Source organism: Taudactylus pleione, unplaced genomic scaffold (assembly GCF_031769625.1).
Source record: "Taudactylus pleione unplaced genomic scaffold, aTauple2 ptg000270l, whole genome shotgun sequence".
In the NCBI taxonomy this organism is placed as follows: domain Eukaryota; kingdom Metazoa; phylum Chordata; class Amphibia; order Anura; family Myobatrachidae; genus Taudactylus; species Taudactylus pleione.
The window spans coordinates 8508579-8525857 of NW_028284672.1; the positions used below are offsets into that span (position 1 = coordinate 8508579).

Sequence of the window (17279 nt, forward strand, 5' to 3'; positions counted from 1 at the left end):
CCCTGGTCCCAAGCATTTTGGATATGGGAGACTCAACCTGTACATGTAACTTTGACAAGGAATATGGGCACCCTAAGCTCTGGGTCCCATAGCAGCTGCACCCTTTGCACATATTATTATTATTATTATTATCCTTTATTTATATGGCGCCACAAGTGTTCCGCAGCGCCTTACATAGTACATAGAACTAATAAGTGAACAAGAAACAAGTAACTTACAGTACATTACAGTGCAGGACAGGGACACAACTTATATACATTGCTGAAATAGTGATTAAAGCACTCACAATAAGCTGCCGGGAGTTGGCGGTCCCGTGTTAGGTGCCCTAATGGGGAGTAGAGAGTAGAAGAAAATGTAAAGAGAAGCACATGAGGGAAGAGGTCCCTGCTCATGAGAGCTTACATTCTAAGGGGAGGGGCAGACAGACAGGCATGACACAGAAGGGGAAGATAGGAAGGAAAGAGCATGAGGTGGGTTAGGAGGAGTGCTGGAAGGCCTTGATGAAGTAGTGGGTCTTGAGAGCCCGTTTGAAGATTTGTAGAGAGGTGGAGAGTCTGATAGGGAGAGGGAGAGCATTCCAAAGGTAGGGAGCAGCACGGGCAAAATCTCGGATGCGGGAGTGGGAGGAAGTAATCAGTTGGCAAGAGAGGCGGCATGCATTAGTTGAGCGAAGTGGGCGGGTGGGAGTGTGTAGGGAGAGAAGGTCAGAAATGTATGCGGGAGAGGATTTGGTGAGGGCTTTGTAGGTGAATGTAAGAACCTTGAATTGGCATCTGAAGGGGAAGGGGAGCCAGTGTAGGGCTTGAAGGAGAGGGGAAGCAGATATAGAACGTCTGGAGAGGAAGATGAGCCATAGTTACGCCCATGAATTTATGTATTTAATAAAAATGGGATGCAGTGAGACTTAAAACCATGGAGAGGTACATCATATGAGGGCAGCAGTGTTTTGGTAGTACAGAACATGGTGACTAAGGGGCTAAAACACATGAACTTGGGCCTGTTGTCTGAGCTGGGCCCCCTGCATCTAGTGCTGAATGGAGCAGAATGCAGCTCAGATAGTATTATTGCTCCAATGGGGTTCGTATTATCCCTTTGCATGGCCACTCAGAGCAACACATGGTGAATATATCAATTCTGCATTTTTTCACCATCAACCATACAGCCTGCATTGCCCTGAATGGCAGTATGAACGGGCCTTGAGATCCTCACTTGGATCAATAATACTGTCTGTGCTGCGCTTTGCTCCATTCAATTCTTGCTAGTCAGATCTCATACTAAAGTGGCATGTAAATGTACTTTTAAATTCACAGACATGTCATTGTTGGATTATATGATTAGTTTTTTAGTTTTTGGTGCGTGGTGTGTTCTTCATTCAGGATTGAATGTGCTGTGTGTCCTATTGGAGCCAAGGCTGGAGTTACACCAGCACTCAGTTGCATGCAACTACAAGCTGATACTTACCGCGTTCTGATGACACCAAAAAAACATTTTCTAATAGGCTTTTGCAAATTAATTTTTTCACAACATGATATTGTACTGAAATGACATTTCCTGTACCATCTGTGCCTTGGTGAAACGTTATTGTTAGGACTGTACTGTGAAATTGCAACAAAAAAAACAAAACAAAGGTAAGCAGAAATTGTGACAAAAGAAACTAGCACTTGTTTTACTGCTGGTCTGAATAAGAGCAAGGTGCCATTTGGGTACACTGATAAAAACTATAATTATGTAGTACATTTTTGCCCATTAAGTTCCTGCTGCTCTAATTATGCAGTTTTCTATGTCCTCTTTCTTTAAATCACTCCCATTTTAACTCTGTAATCACTGGTGCTCTATAGAACCAGGCATTCACACCTCCATCTCACAGGCCAGTAGATACCCAAGCACAAGACTCTGACCAGTAGTAGCCCCCTCTATGGACAGCCGCAGAAAGTCAGCCCTGATGGTGGAATCGTTATGTAATGCCGGCTGTCGGGATGCCTCCTGTCAAAATACAGCAGGCGACATCCCCATGGTTGTATCCAGACAGGGGTCGGGTAAGTATACTAACCCTCCCCCCTTCTCCCCCTAACCCTCCATTTTTGTAACCTAACCCTCCCCACCCCGCACCCTAAGTTTCCCTCCCCATTAGTGCCCTCCCCATGTGCCTAAACCTAAGTTTCCTCCCTTCGTGCTTAACCCTAACCCCACCAGTGGTGCCTGACCCTAACCCTCCCCACTAGGGATGCCTAACCCCAACCTCCCCCCCCAAAAAAAAAACTACCGCTAACCCCACTATGCTACCTAAACCTAACCCGTCTCTCCCCCCACGGCTAACACTAAGGGCGCCCCGGCTTACCTTTGTTCGGGCTGTCGTCCTCCTGTATTAAGGTAGGCACGGTATTTCAATGCCTGTCTAAAATCCCTTGTCGGGCTCCCAGGGTCGGGATTGCATCGCGGTCTTCAGTCTCATAACTACATCTCCTGATGGGGGCATAGTGTGGTTTGCATCTGCTGCTGATAATTGTTAGTCCATAGAATAAATAGGGATTTGGTAAGAAAAGTCAGCATGGCATTGTGAATGACGACAGTCGGCATGTCGACAATGCATTTTATTAATGTTGACATCATGAACATAGACCAATAGTCAATATGGGCAACAGCACAGTATACTTTGTTCTATGCACTTCATGAGCAGGTACCATGCCCTTGGAGTGGGGCCCCCGGCATGGTGTCACAATGAGCATCCCTTATACTACCTGGCTGGGCTGCAACTTGAGCGGTTGAACTATGTATATATACAGTCTGTCTGTCTATCTATTGTGAGTTTAGTAATAAGAATATTGTGTGGCCTATTTGAAGGTCACTGAGGTATAGATAGAAAGATATATGGATAATATTACTGTCATTTTATTTATCACAGTCAGAAAGCATTCCTACATATAACAATAGACGGTCTCTGAGATAAGTGACAAATGCTGCCATGCTTCCAGCACAATGTGTGTTGCTGTGGCTCAGTGTGTGTCTGTAATTCCCTGATCTGGCTCCTATAATGAGCTTCCCCTCACTCCCTGTGACCTCTCTCTGCCAGCAGACAGCCCCATGCTCACACATGCACGCTCTCCCTCTCTCCCTGTGACCTATCTGTGGCTGTGCCAGCAGACAGCCCCACGCTTATATGCGCTCTCCCTCCAGCCCTGACTGACAAGTTGTGCAGCAGCAGCAGCAGCAGCAGCAGAGCCACTGACGTCAGAGCTGACTCCGGTTGCTAGGGGCAACCCATTTGGCAAACGAGCTGTGAAGGTAACAAAAAAAAAAAAAAGAGAAGCAGAGGCCCCGCCCAGGAGACCTCCTGCGGCTCTGACGTCAATGGACGTCAGCCCTGAGAACATGATGCCTTGTGCAAGCAGCAGCAGAGCGAGCCCTGCACACTGGTTTCCTGCACAGCTGCCTCCACTCCCCGGTTACTGTGATACTCTGCTAGGGCTGTGATCACACAACCACTGAGTGCATGTGATCCCTACATTATGCTCCCGACTTCTCAGCACTCCAGCTACATGCGACTGCCTGCTGCAGCGAGTTGATGAACAGACTTTACTGTGGACTAGAGCAAAACTGATCCTGATCCAGTTACATTTGATTAAAGCATTTTTTTGCACCCTATGTTTTGCAGGATTCCATTCTTTGCATTGGATGTGTGATCAGTTCTGGATACACCCCCCTTTGCAATTTCAGAGACAATGCAAACTATAATGTCTGGAATGTTATGTTGGAGCCGTAACTGGCCGGGATCAGTCCATTGTCATTAAGTATCTTTATTTTATTTTTCCCTCATGTTGTGGACAATGCATGCTGATCCCTAACTGGAAATGTTGTGTCTTTACGCCCTCCTGCTGAACCAGGGACAGTAACCCATGCATTGCCTGTAACTCCTGCCAGGCATGGACAGTCAGCCCTGATGGCATTGTGTGGTCTGCATCTTCTGCCTGTTCTTTTGCTGGAGCTCTGCTGGGGGGTGTGAACGTGCCAGTTGATGCCTTTTGCCCCTTGGAAGTCACTGCCCTGGGTCCCAGCATGGTCATGGCGGATTGTCAGAGGCATGTGCAGAGGGGTCCTGTCCGGGTTGGATTCTATGACATAGAACGCACTTTAGGGAAAGGAAATTTCGCTGTAGTGAAGCTGGCCAGGCACCGCATTACCAAAACTGAGGCAAGTAACCCCTAGCCCCTTCATAGCACAATTGTGGTAACCATCTATGTAACCAATGGCACTGTTTTTTATTTGTTGACATTTATTTACATATTCTGTTGCGCTTTACAATTGGGAACGCAATAGCGAACAGACAACAAGGTAAAAGGGCCCTGCTCGTAAGCTGTACAGACATAGGAGCTCAATGAGGTTGTCATTACCTTATTGCCCTGAGAGCTACAGGTTCCGGGGATATCTGCTCCTTGTCTTGGGATAGCCGTCTGTTACTGAGCCTTAAGGTGCATACACACTAGATAATATTTTGCACGATTCGCCCGATTTCGATGCATCAGAATGACAAATCGTGTAAAATATGTACAAATCGTGAGTGTCCACTCACAATGGTGATGCGCGTACCCACGAGTTGTCCATCGTATCTTCAGATCTTGCCTTCAGCAGGCAAGACCTGCCAATCTCGTACACGACGCACTGGAAATCGTTAAGGACGAACTATAGATTGTTGGTCAGATTGGACACTTTTAAGCACCATATCATGTCCTGGAGTGTCGGGGAGAGTTCCAGGGAAATCGTTCACGATATTGCATCGTGAGCACATCGTTTAGTGTGTACCCACCTTTAGTTTCCCTCTAGCACCTCTTCTGTTGTCTTATCAATGTGTTTTTTTACTATTGCAAATACTTGTCTCCCTGCACTGACAGCCATATGGAGCCCTAGGCTTGCTGATCACCCATGTGCTTATGTATAGCAGCAAAAAAAAAAAAATATCTGTAGCTGCTATACAGCTTTAACAAACACTACGGCTTTCAGTGTCAAACCCAACTGAGCTATTATCACCTACCATCCTGGCCTGTGCTTGCTTCCATGAGGAGTTCCAACTGGCCAATATCTCCTGCTGACTTAGTACCAGCTGACTGCTGCTAGCTTCCTGCAGCCCCTATGTGGTAACTATATATAAGTTTTGTCACTGCTATGTCCTGCTGGTCTGCAGATCACATCAGTTCTTCAAATGCATTGGTTGGTGGCCACAAACTCCAATTTTAAATTGATGTAGTTTTTTATTTTTATTATGCGACTGCACTTTGTGGAAGTAATTCTAATACACTTTGTTCAGACAGTGTTTTAGAATCTGGTGATCGCCTAATCCTTGTCCTTCAATAAATGCCTCCAACATGATGTCTCACAGATATACTCTATCTGTGGCTTAGCTACTTAGTAAAGTGCTAGCCCATTTAATACTGCTTTACGTGCACATTTCTAGGTCACTGTGTGTCTGGGACACACTGATACAGGACATTCCATTCAGAATTTTCAAACGGTTATAAAAGCTGCCCTGAGAAAGTGTTTTTTGTTTGGGATTGTATATTAAAACAATTATTTCAGTAAATTATATTATAGTTAGCCTTTTAAAGCCATGTTATATACTTACAGCCCCTATTATTATATAGCAACGTTCATGGTTCCTTCTTTGAAACTAAATATACACTTGACCTCAAACTAAAAGCACAAGTACCGTAATTTAGTTTTATCCATGACCTTGCAGAGAGAACAAAATAACCTTATTGTTAGAAGGCTATAAAGCCCCTTAAATGATTGATCTGGAATTAGGAGTACAGGTCAGCATTTCTAGTATAGATTTTCTACCCAAATTACAGTAGCTGATGATACAGTACTGTGCATTTTGCAGACTTTATCGGCTAAACCAGAATTTTGCTTAATACACTGCAAAAAGAGTAGCTTTACTTATTTATTTTGGATCAGTGCCTTAGAGAAGAGATGGCAGTTTATTTTTTTCACCAAAATAAATGAAGAACATAGGATAGGCTGTCTGACTAATGTGTGCTTCTAATATTAGTTTAGCCCTATTTTTTGGTCTGATTTACGATTTGTATATGACCCAATGTTTATGCAGTTTTGTACACAGGTCAATAGCGGAGACGGACCATTTTGTCTATACAAAGTATAACCCTGTTGCAAAAATCCTATGTCCTGCTAATCATATCTGCAGGTGCCCATAATATTCTTAATATTATATTATCCATTATATTGTTAATGCACATTTTTATTTTTTTTAATTTGCAAAATAATTTTATGACCTAAAAGTGTACGTACGGTCTAGTTTCCCTATACAGTGATCAATGTGTAGAATTGTAATGTAATAAAGCTATTATAGGTGACATACGCTTATGGAAGGTGGAATAAACTCTTAGGGGTATATTTACTAAAGTGCAGAGTTTTTAGAAGTGGAGATGTTGCCCATAGCAACCTATTAGTTTCTAGCTATTATATTATAGAAGGTGCTTGATAAATATTAAGTAGAATCTGGTTGCTATGGGCAACATATCCACTTCTAAAAACCCGCACTTTAGTAAATATACCTCTTAGCGTTAACAATGCTAGCTGGACTTTGCAGTGCCCTAACATGTTTTATCACTGTAAAATAAGCCTGCCCAGTTTTATCACTTCTGCATATTAGTGGTTCATAGTTTCTCAAAACGTTAGTTCACATTTTAGCTTGTAAGACCCTCTGCTTAAATTGAACAAACATTTTTGCAGAACAACATCAGATATCGCAGCAGGTTCAGGTTTTAACTTCCAATAATAACCGTACGGAAAGCCCACTGCTTATTAACTTCCTTGTGATAAAGAATCTAAAAAGCTACTGTTCTTTGCATTATACAAGTATACATAACCCTGAGCTCGGGTCGTATGGATTTATTTTGTAGTTCATATGTTTTACACAATTATGCTGTAGAGAATTTCCATGCTGGCATCATTTCCTTTTTGTTTAGCGATCCTCAGTGGTGGCTTCCATCGATTTCAGCTGTGGAGAATGTGTAATTACAGTATAATAGTGTACTTTGTTTATTAATGACATCAATACACTTTGAAAGTTGTGGTTTAGAAGAATATATGATCGTTTTATTGATAATGTAGCGGTTACTACTTGTAGTTTTGTACATGAAATGATGTGTCCTGAGGTATAGAGTGGTTCACACTTAGCACCAAAATTCTAAAAAGATGTAATCTGGTGCCAGAGGTTGCGTTTAATGTATTATTTCTATAGTTTAAATGGAAAAATACCAGTACTTGTATATTACAAGCAGTGTCTAATGGCTTTTTTATTATTTCCCAGCAGTTGGGTATGTCATTTGTGGCAATCTGAAAGTCTGTAATGTTGAATGTGGCACACAGTGGATTATATTATGTGTCTTTCATTAGAGAGACTTCAAAGTAATGTGTATATATAGGAGAGCTTCAAAGGGTCTATAATCTCACCTCCTATTCTAAACACTCCAGTAATCTGTGCTAATTGTTATGCAGCTTTTCTGAAGAGCCGGCTAGGACAGTGTGCATTAAGTGGCTTACTACCTGTGAAATTAGACTCTCATAAATTCACTTGTGAATAGTAAGGTATATTGTGCCACTCACTTTCCATAGACCATACTCCAGTTTTTATTTCCTATACCTACCCTGTGTTCTGAGTGACGCCATTAATATATGACTAGTTAAATGGTGTGGTTACTTTTTTGTTTTGTTTACCTTTACCTTTACACTTTTATATATTGGTTACATTTGCACTATGCTTTTCTGGTTGTCAGTCCTCTGTGTTTGTTCTGTGCTTGCAAAATAATTATGATGCTCTTCATACTTTAACAGATAAGAATGTGAATGAGTAACTGATAAGCATAATTTATATACATTGCAAGTTAAACCAGCTTGGAAAAGAAAAAGAAACATCTGAGTTTCAGACTCATTGCCTTTTTCTTATTGCACACTGCAATGTTTGCAAACGTAACCATGTAACCACATATGTGTACATGCTGAAACTCTATCTATCTATCTATCTATCTATCTATCTATCTATCTATCTATCTATCTATCTATCTATCTCAACCCCCCTAATTCGCAAGTACCACCACCATGTCATGTTTTGTGGATTTCTTTACTTAAACACAGGTAAATTAATCTATTTTGCTGGGTCATTAATTATCTCTCCTGTTTACACAGTAGAAATCCTCAAAACATGTCCTGTTGGGGGTACTTGAATAGTGGTTGAGAGCCCCTGATCTACATAATAGTTACTGTCACTTCAAATATACACTGCCTCTTTAAGTTACTTGCGTGACTCTGTCCAGTCTTAAGTATTCCCGTGGGCATATAACATTTATGTAAAAACCACAACCTGTCTATTTAAAATATGATTTGTTTCTGTGTATTTAATCAATATATTAATGTCAGTGGGAAATCATCCCTCTGAGAGTAAAACATGTCCAGCAAAGACTTCTCCTCGCAAATTGATAACTGCAACATATGTCTATGCATTATGCATTTATGTATGTGAAATGATGAATGGTATTGTGACTGGCCAGACTTGACAGTCGGTGTACAGTAAGCGTAACCTATACTGTATGTCATTGTCACACGTGGAAATATGTGTCTTATGAAATAACCCTGAAGCTAAACAGCTACTTAATGCTATGAGTTTGAATGTGTTCCTTAACCTGTAACAGGTGTGGTATATTATGTTGACTTGGTCTGACTGTCGACTGACATTGTCGACAGAATGTCAACAATGGGATTTTACATGTAAGCCTAACCCTAATTGCTGAATAACCCTAACCCTGATTAAAGCCTAACCCTAAAACCATGTGTTGACATTGTCAGTGCCGACATAATGACTACATACCCCTGTAACAAGCCTACACCTATTAATGCAATGCGTGATTATGGTTGGCTCTGTCTTACCTGCCACTGAAAAAGTAACTTGATCTGTATTTTAAATATACTGTAGTTTAATGTAGAGTGTGTGTCTAACCTGTAGCTGAAGTATACTGTATGGTAGTATAATACAAAATTATATGACCACAGCTTTTCAAACTTCAGTGTAATAAATGTCATATTGGATAAGCATTGTCCTAGAAGCTGACAGTGAATCATTGACATGGTTTGTTTGTGTGTTACGCAATGAAAACGAATCACTAATACCTAGCTGCCTCTTTATTTTGCCTCTTTCTTTTCTGATATTAAATGAAAAGCATTTTTAATTTACCCCCAGTTTGCTTTGTACTTTCTACTCTTCTTTCTGTGTTCATTTTGTTTCCTAATTTCCCTCTCTTGCTGTTGATTGGGGTATATTTAATATGTTGGTGTAATGTTCACAAACATGTTATAGCTCATAGTAACCAATTACAAGATGATTTATATTGTCCACGCCCCTTGCATTTGACACTTAGTCCCCTCCTCCTGGAGCACACTAGGGGCAGATCCCAAAAGTCATCAAGTATAACAAAGGTGAAGGAAACATTCCGCGATACATCCCGCCTCTCTGTGTATATACCACGGTTGATTACCGCTCTATATACCTAGAATATCACAACGGACAGCTCCCCCAATAACAGCTGTCCTTTGCGATGCCCCCAGACATAGAGACTTCCGACTTTAACACCCAGAAGTCCCTCTGCGCAGAAGGACGCTGTCTGCAGGAGGTGACAGGAGGGATACGATTAGATCCCTCTCAGGGGGAGTGTCCTGGAAAGAAGCCCATCGGCTTCTATTGGGTAACGCCACCTGAAGATGATGTCACTTACCGGGACAATGCATTTCGGTGCTTTGTACATATGGGGTATGCGGTGAAAACCCCACAAAACAGCATTTTCAAGGGGTTTACCGCATTTTCCCCTTTAGTAAATCCCGTCCTTAATGTGTTCCTGGAGTGGTGAGATGGAAATGGAAACAGTAAATATCGAAGTTCTACCCGAGTTAAACCGGGTACATCAGCTAGTCCCTTTTATCTTAATTCCTTGTATTCTCACTTTTCACTACTTTCCTTTAAAAATAACCATTTTCCTCCCAGTAAAGGTAGTACAGGAGGAGTAAAATATAGAGATGTAATAATGTGCAGGTACTTATTTACGGAGAATTCACTCATAATGCCTGACAATAACAGTTACAAATAAAAACTTGATTCGTCCACCATTTAATCATCAAATTCAAGGCTACATGTTAGGAACATAGGATACGAGGCTACACCTCAGGCGCACAGGAGGATACCGGGCTTAGGCGTCAGGCGCACAGGAGGATACCGGTCTTAGGCGTCAGGCGCACAGGAGGATACCGGGCTTAGGTGTCCAGCGCACAGGAGGATATGATACTACAAGTCAGTGGTAGCATATAATGATGGGGTGTTTGTAGTCCCAACGATTTCATTAGGCAAAATCATATTCTCATTTGTGATGAATTGTAGACTGCTAAAAGTAAACTTGCTGAAACAAGTGTTTTCCTAATCTATTTTATTTCACATGTTTTGTGAACCTGGACCCTACATATTGGCACTCAGCAGGCACTGAAAGTATTATGGCCCTCATTTACTAACGAGTTTTCTCACCAAAACCAGTGATAAATGTCACTGTCTATGATAAATGGTGTTCCAGCCAATCAGCTGCCAACTGTCATTTTTCTAACAGTTGACAGTTGGGAGCTGATTGGCTGGAGCACCATTTATCATACACAGTGACATTTATCACTGGTTTTGGTGATAAAACTCATTAGTAAATGAGGCCCATATGTCTGTCATCATACCAAGACAAAAGGCAATATATTTATCTTAATAAAGTAACATTGTAAGCTTCCCCACAATGCCTTGTAATTACCTGCTTTGGAACTGGGGAGAGCCATACATAATTAGAAACACTTCATAAGCCTAAAATTGATTTCATGAATTGGGCATGTTTATAATTAGCTATTTTGATGTTGATCAAATTACCCTTAATTAATGCCAGATAGATGTTCAGATCTGCATAAAATGTATCTCTTGAGTATTCAGTAAGGTATGTTCTATTCATACAATGTTTGACAAAAATGTTCAGTACGCATCCTGTGTGAGTTTACGATTGCCTAAAGCAGCGTAGCAAAACACGTCATGATTTTCATACTTTGAATATTTGTTTTTATTTGATTGAAATTGTGTCATTTTTATGTTTGCGTATGTGCATGTTTATATACATTGTGTGTATGTAAGTATATATATATATATATAAAATATGTGTGTGTATATACAGGCAGGTGTGCAAAAAATGCTGCAAAGTAAGATTGCCTTAAAAAATAAGTGTTAAGGTGCCCACACACATAGCGACATTTTAAACGATTTGGCCGTTTTCGACGAATCGTGACGACGAATCGGGTAAAAAAAGTACAAATCGCGAGTTTATACTCATGAGCACGATGCCGATGCGCGTCCCCGCTCGTCGTACATCGCATCTTCTGATCTGCCGTGCTGTAGGGCAGGTTAGCCAATCTGGGATACAATGCATTGGCTGCAAGATAGATCTTTAGTCAGATTGGACATTTTTAACTCCAAATCGTGATCACGACGGCAAGGGAGCTCCCGTGAAAGTTCGTGAGGAAATTGGCCAAAAAATCGTATCGAGAGGACATCGGTATGTGTGTGGGCACCTTTAATAGTTTCTTTTTATCAGTTAACAAAATGCTAAGTGAATGAACAGAAGAGAAATCTAAATCAAATCAATATTTGGTGTGACCAACCTTTGCCTTCAAAACAGCATAATTTCTTCTAGGTACACTTGCACACAGTTTTTTAAGGGACTCGGCAGCGAGGTTGTTCCAAACATCTTGGAGAACTAACCACAGATCTGTGGATGTAGGCTTGCTCAAATCCTTCTGTCTCAATGTAATCCCACACAGACTCCATGATCAGAGCTCTGTGGGGGCCATATCATCACTTCCAGGACTCCTTGCTCTTCTCTGCGCTGAAGATAGTTCTTCATGACATTGGCTGTATGTTTGGGCTCGTTGTCTTGCTGCAGCATAAATTTGGAGCCAATCAGACGCCTCCCTGATGGTATTGCATGATGAATAAGTACCTGCCTGTAATTCTCAGCATTGAGGACACCATTAATCCTGACCAAAGCCCCAAATCCATTTGCTGAAATGCAGCACCAAACTTGCAAGGAAATTCCACCATGCTTCACTGTAGCCTGCAATCACTCATTATTGTACCGCTTTCCAGCCCTTCGGCTCAGAACTGGCAGGGAAAAACCAGCGGGACACAGGTACACCTATCTACTGTTCGGAAAAGTCTGTCCAGAAGTGATCTTCATGGAAGAATTGCGTCCAAAAGCCACACCTTCTACAAGGAAACAAGGCCAAGCCACTCAACTATGCACATAACATATTAACTGGGGTGCAGAAAAATGGCAGCAGGTGCTCTGGATTGATGAGTCAAAATGTTAAATGTTTGGCTGTAACAGAAGGCAATTTATTCACCAAAAGGCTGGAGAGTGGTACAAAGATGAGTGTCTACAGGCAACAGTGAAGCATGGTGGAGGTTCCTTGCAAGTTTGGGGCTGCATTTCAGCAAACGGGGTGCTTCATTTACAGACTCCGTCAGGCACAGATATTCAAGTGTTGCATATCAAATGAATCAGTGCAGTGTCCCGGTGTGTCTTATGCTGGGTACACACTGACCGATACATTGGCCGATCAATTGATTGGCCGATGTATCTACTGCCTGTCGAGCAGTGTGTACCCGCGGTATGTCGGTGAACATCGGCGTTGGCTGTGCTGCACAGTCGATGGACAATATATGTCTGCAGATGCTCACTCCCGCGGCCGATAAATCGCATCTATCATCTCTCCAACATGTCGGTCAATTATCGCATATAGCTGTACGATATTAGCAATATCGTGCAGTTTATATGCGGTGAATGATGAAAGATATTAGCAGCAACTACAGAGCGCTGCAGAGAAAAAAAATGCACTCCCTGAATGATGTCATGCGATATCGTTCGTTGTTTGCCAAAATCTGTCATGTACATGACCGATATCGTTCAGCACAGCCACCGGAATTTTCAAGGGATAACCTTTTGTCTTTCATCGCTCAGAAATACATCTGCTAATGGATAGGCCCCTTTAGTCGCATCACTTTGTAACTAAGACACATTTTCTGGTTAAAAAGACTCTCCGCGCATGCAGAGCCGCATGGGACATGGCGGGGCATCTATCTCTTTCTGTAGGCATGCCTTCTGCTTCAGCGTCTATCGGCTATTGTCAGTCACTAAATTGTAATTAAAAGAAAAATGCACACTTATAAATATTGGTGATCAGAATGTAAAACTGCCATGTGGTTACTATCTGCAGTAGAGAACAAAGGAGCAATTGTAAAGGTCTAATGAAGAACAAATGGTGCAGAGGGGAAGGTAATATTTCTCATAAAATAGCACAACAGCTGTTTGATTACATGTTGTCCCTTCCATCACTGTATGTAAATGTCCCCTGCACTCACACACGCACAGACAGTAAGAAGAGACCCTTATACTTTAAAAATAAGGGTCATTCCATATCATATGGACCAATTTTGAAAATCGGCCCCTCCTGCTGATTGTGCACTGTGGGGTCAGCAACAGTTGAACAGTTGCAACAGTTGGACTATATATCGCATCACATCTATTCGATATATAGCGAAGTTTAGTAGCCATTCATGTACACTTACCTGTCCGACGTCTTCGGGCGCTATTCGGCCCCTCCGCGATTCCAGTAGCTCAGTGAGAAGACCTACCTGCTCCTCACTGCATGCCCCAGCGTCTGAGAGCAGCAGGTCACGTTTTATTAAAAAAAAGTATATATACATAATTCACCGGATTAGTGTTCCCGCTAGACTGTGGGCTAGGAGGAACACTGGGGGAGCCTTCAGGGAGCCTCTGCACGCTCCTGAAAAGGGGGCGTGGTGGGCCGGGGAGAGGACATGTCCCTCTGACACGCCTCCAATTTGCCACACTTGGGGGCGTGCCCCGTACTTACGGAGGTGCTGGGCTTCCCCCAAGCCCTCCCTTCACGTTGAATAGATGCCGCGCGCATGTGCACAGCGTCTATTCACCCAGCGGTGATCGTCACCGCATCTTTTCCCACCCGCAGGACACTGTGGCCCGCGGGCGGGGAGAGGTTTAGGGCATGCTGTTTTAGCGGGACGCTGCTTAGAGGGCATTTTGCCCTTTTAAAATTGGGCAGGGTGCAGCGCCCCGCTAAAACAGCATAGCTGGAACACTGCTGGAAAATCTACACTGCAATAGCCCTTGTATGAAGAAGGCTAATGGCAATGCATCAAAGTGCAGTTTTTCCAAAATACCGTTTTAAAATGTCCTTTTATGTGTGGTTTGTAAGTGTTCGATTTGTATGTTGTTTTTTTTTTTTTTTTCAACATAGAAATTCATTTTAGATTTTTATAGTTTAAGTTGACCGAATACCTAACACATTTTTGGAGCAGTGAACAAACTAATTGTACAGAGCTGCATTACTTCCTTACTTCACCTTGGATTTATTGGATGCGGGTCTGATACGTGTAAATATTGTGGCTTACCATATGCTTGGTTGGTATACCTCAACCACAGCATAATTTTGATATGTGTTAGATTTATGTGTATTCAGTGCAGGAATGCATTACTGGGGGAACAGGAGGATTACAGTAAGTCTGTTGTTATCAGGAAATATATTGGTTTTGCTGATTTTGGATTACAGTACTGCACTATTGCCTCCTGAGAGTCAGCAATTCCTGCACTTTACAGAAGCATAAGGGGTTTTAAACAGTCATTTGTGCTACTGTTTTATCTCGGTGTTCATGGTCTTTGTGAATGAGAAGCTGGGAAGACAGGAAGGTGAAATAACCCACACATGAAGCACCAGAAACATAAGGTAATTATGAAAGACCTTTGTATTGTGAACTAATTTGCAGTTTAATTTGTTGCTTTGGTTCTGTGGCTACTAAAAGCAACACAATATAGCTTTTTAATTGGAGTGTCTATCATCACAAAGACATTTAGTACATTTTGTCTTTTTTTTTTTTTTTGTATCCGCAGTTGGTACAGATGTGTCCTTACACAACTTTGCTGCAGTCGCGCTAAAAAGTCCCTCTCGGGGTGCCAGGTTCTCTGAGACTCTGCTAGTGCCGGGAGTCTTTTTCTCTTACGTCTTTTTAATTTTTTTGCCCGAAAATGTGTCTAAGAGCCGTATTCAATTTGAGCGGACCCGCAATACTTTTCCGCCTCCCGGACTTCTCGCCTACATTGCGTGTTTTGCAGGCGGAAAAGTATCACGCGCGTGCTCTCGTAACCCTGTATTCAATTTGAAAGTACACAAAAACGGGACCCGGCGAAACTTAAACAGGCGGAAAGTCCTGTCAGATTTGGGGAAATCAGCCTGACTCCCCCCAAAAGATGCTCTGACATGGGGGTTCCCTATGGTTACCCCCGATTTTGCTTGCTGAAGGTATTTGTTGTTTTTAAACGGGCTCAATAGCTGCTAAATAGCATTTTTGTAAAAGTGGTGCAGAATAGTATTCAGGAGGTTTTTTTGCAGAAAATAACTTATCCCAGCAAATTTGGGGTACTCGAAAATGGGGGCCAGCATAAACTTAAAGTTAAGTTTAAAAAAGAGTGAAAAATCCACCTGCTGCAAGTCCCTGCAATGGAAAAAACACCTGGGGCATACTTGGAGACCCCCCTAGAGTCTAGTTCGCATTTGTAACTTTGTCCCCCAACATTTGTTTTTTTTTCGCCCCCCAAAATGAAAGTGATTTTTTTTTTGGGGTGTTCTTAAGTGTTTTTTTTTTTTTTTTTAAATGACGCAGTTTACCTTTGCGGGACTGTCTGAAGGCTGCACTGGGGTTCCCGCAACGTTGCACCCCAATACCCCAATTCTGCACTTTTTTCCGCCTGCTATTCATAGGCGAAACTTTTCAGCCTAGTACATTGCATTGTCTTTCCGGCAGAAAGTCTTTCAAATTGAGTACAGCAGTACTTTTCCGCCTGGCGAAATGACATAATCGGCGAAACTTTTTAGCCGATTCCTGCTTTTCGCCTCAAACTGAATACGGGCCTATGTTGCAATGTGATGTGACTAGGACGCACCAGCAGACTCTGGGCCTGATTCAGAGCCGCTCGTAAGCGGCCTCTCGTTCGCTCCGAGCTATGTTCGCACAACTGCGCATGCATATGGGTTGTAATACGCATGCGCGAACCAGTCATTGCGGTCGGAAATTGTGTGCTCGCAAAATAGCGAATGCCTGCTAATTTGAGTGACAGAATGAGGCGTTTGTGGGTGGTAACAGAGGAAGGTGCTTGAAAACGGGGAGTGGAGATCCGAACGCAGGCGTGCCAAACGGTCAAAACTGGGCGTTTTAAGGGTGTGCATAATTAACAAAGCAGCGTCATCGACCACGTCACTTGGTTGTTTCTTAGCCTGAACTGTTCGCATGATTGCGGTAGGAAAATCCTACCACAAGCACTGCGAGCAGTTCATACGCCTTTCGATGTACTCGATTAATCTGATAAATAGCGGAGATGACTTAGGATGCGAGCGGCTAGGGGGCGTTTTTTAAAAAATAGCGAGCGCATGTTTCGTTCGCTCGCTCGCTCAGACATAGAGGCGTCAACACACCGCAAAGAGCGAGTGCTCTATTTAAAAATCCGGCCCCTTTTTCTGAACGAGCGAGCGCAAATAGCGTCCGGCTCTGAATCAGGCCCTCTGCTGCTTAATTTGATAGTCTGCACATGTATATCTGTGTGCAACTGAGTCTCTGAATCTGTATGCAAAGTGCTACAGTGTAGAGGCCGCAGCTTTTTTTCATTTCGAGTTTCGTCCAGAAAGTTGGAAGGGCAGAATTTTGTAGGATGCAATTATATGCTGTAACATTAAGGATTCCCTTCACTGGAACAAAGAGGCCTAGACTATTATTCCTTTTCCACCAAACTATACAGTATACAGTATCTAGACTTTAAGCTTATGAATGAAAGTGCTATGGATTATGCTGATACTTTTAAAAATAAATGTTAATTTGAAGTTGCCATTTATTAAAACAAGCGATGTATTCCCTGTAAAGCTTTGCATTGTATCTTGTTTTAGCTACTTCTGATAGCTAAAATTGCACAAGAGGTGTGTTATTGTGAGTACTGTCACTGATTAAGCTAAATGTATAGACACAATAGGGTATTTATTGCTAATGACACTGTGAATCCTGAAATTATATTCAAGGTACAGTTTCTTGATTGGAATTTGTAGCTGTCCCAATGAATTTGTGCCAA

General features: G+C 42.3%; 1 protein-coding gene across 1 annotated transcript in view; it reads left to right on the forward strand.

Moving 5' to 3' along the window:
- Positions 1-3380: 3380 nt before the first annotated feature.
- The window catches only part of SIK2 (salt inducible kinase 2), a 181269-nt gene continuing 167370 nt past the window's right edge, over positions 3381-17279 (forward strand). The window contains exon 1 of the mRNA XM_088481364.1: positions 3381-4188. Within this exon, the coding sequence (XP_088337490.1) occupies positions 4054-4188 (135 nt within the window). The 5' untranslated portion in view covers positions 3381-4053. The remainder of the gene's footprint in view (positions 4189-17279) is intronic.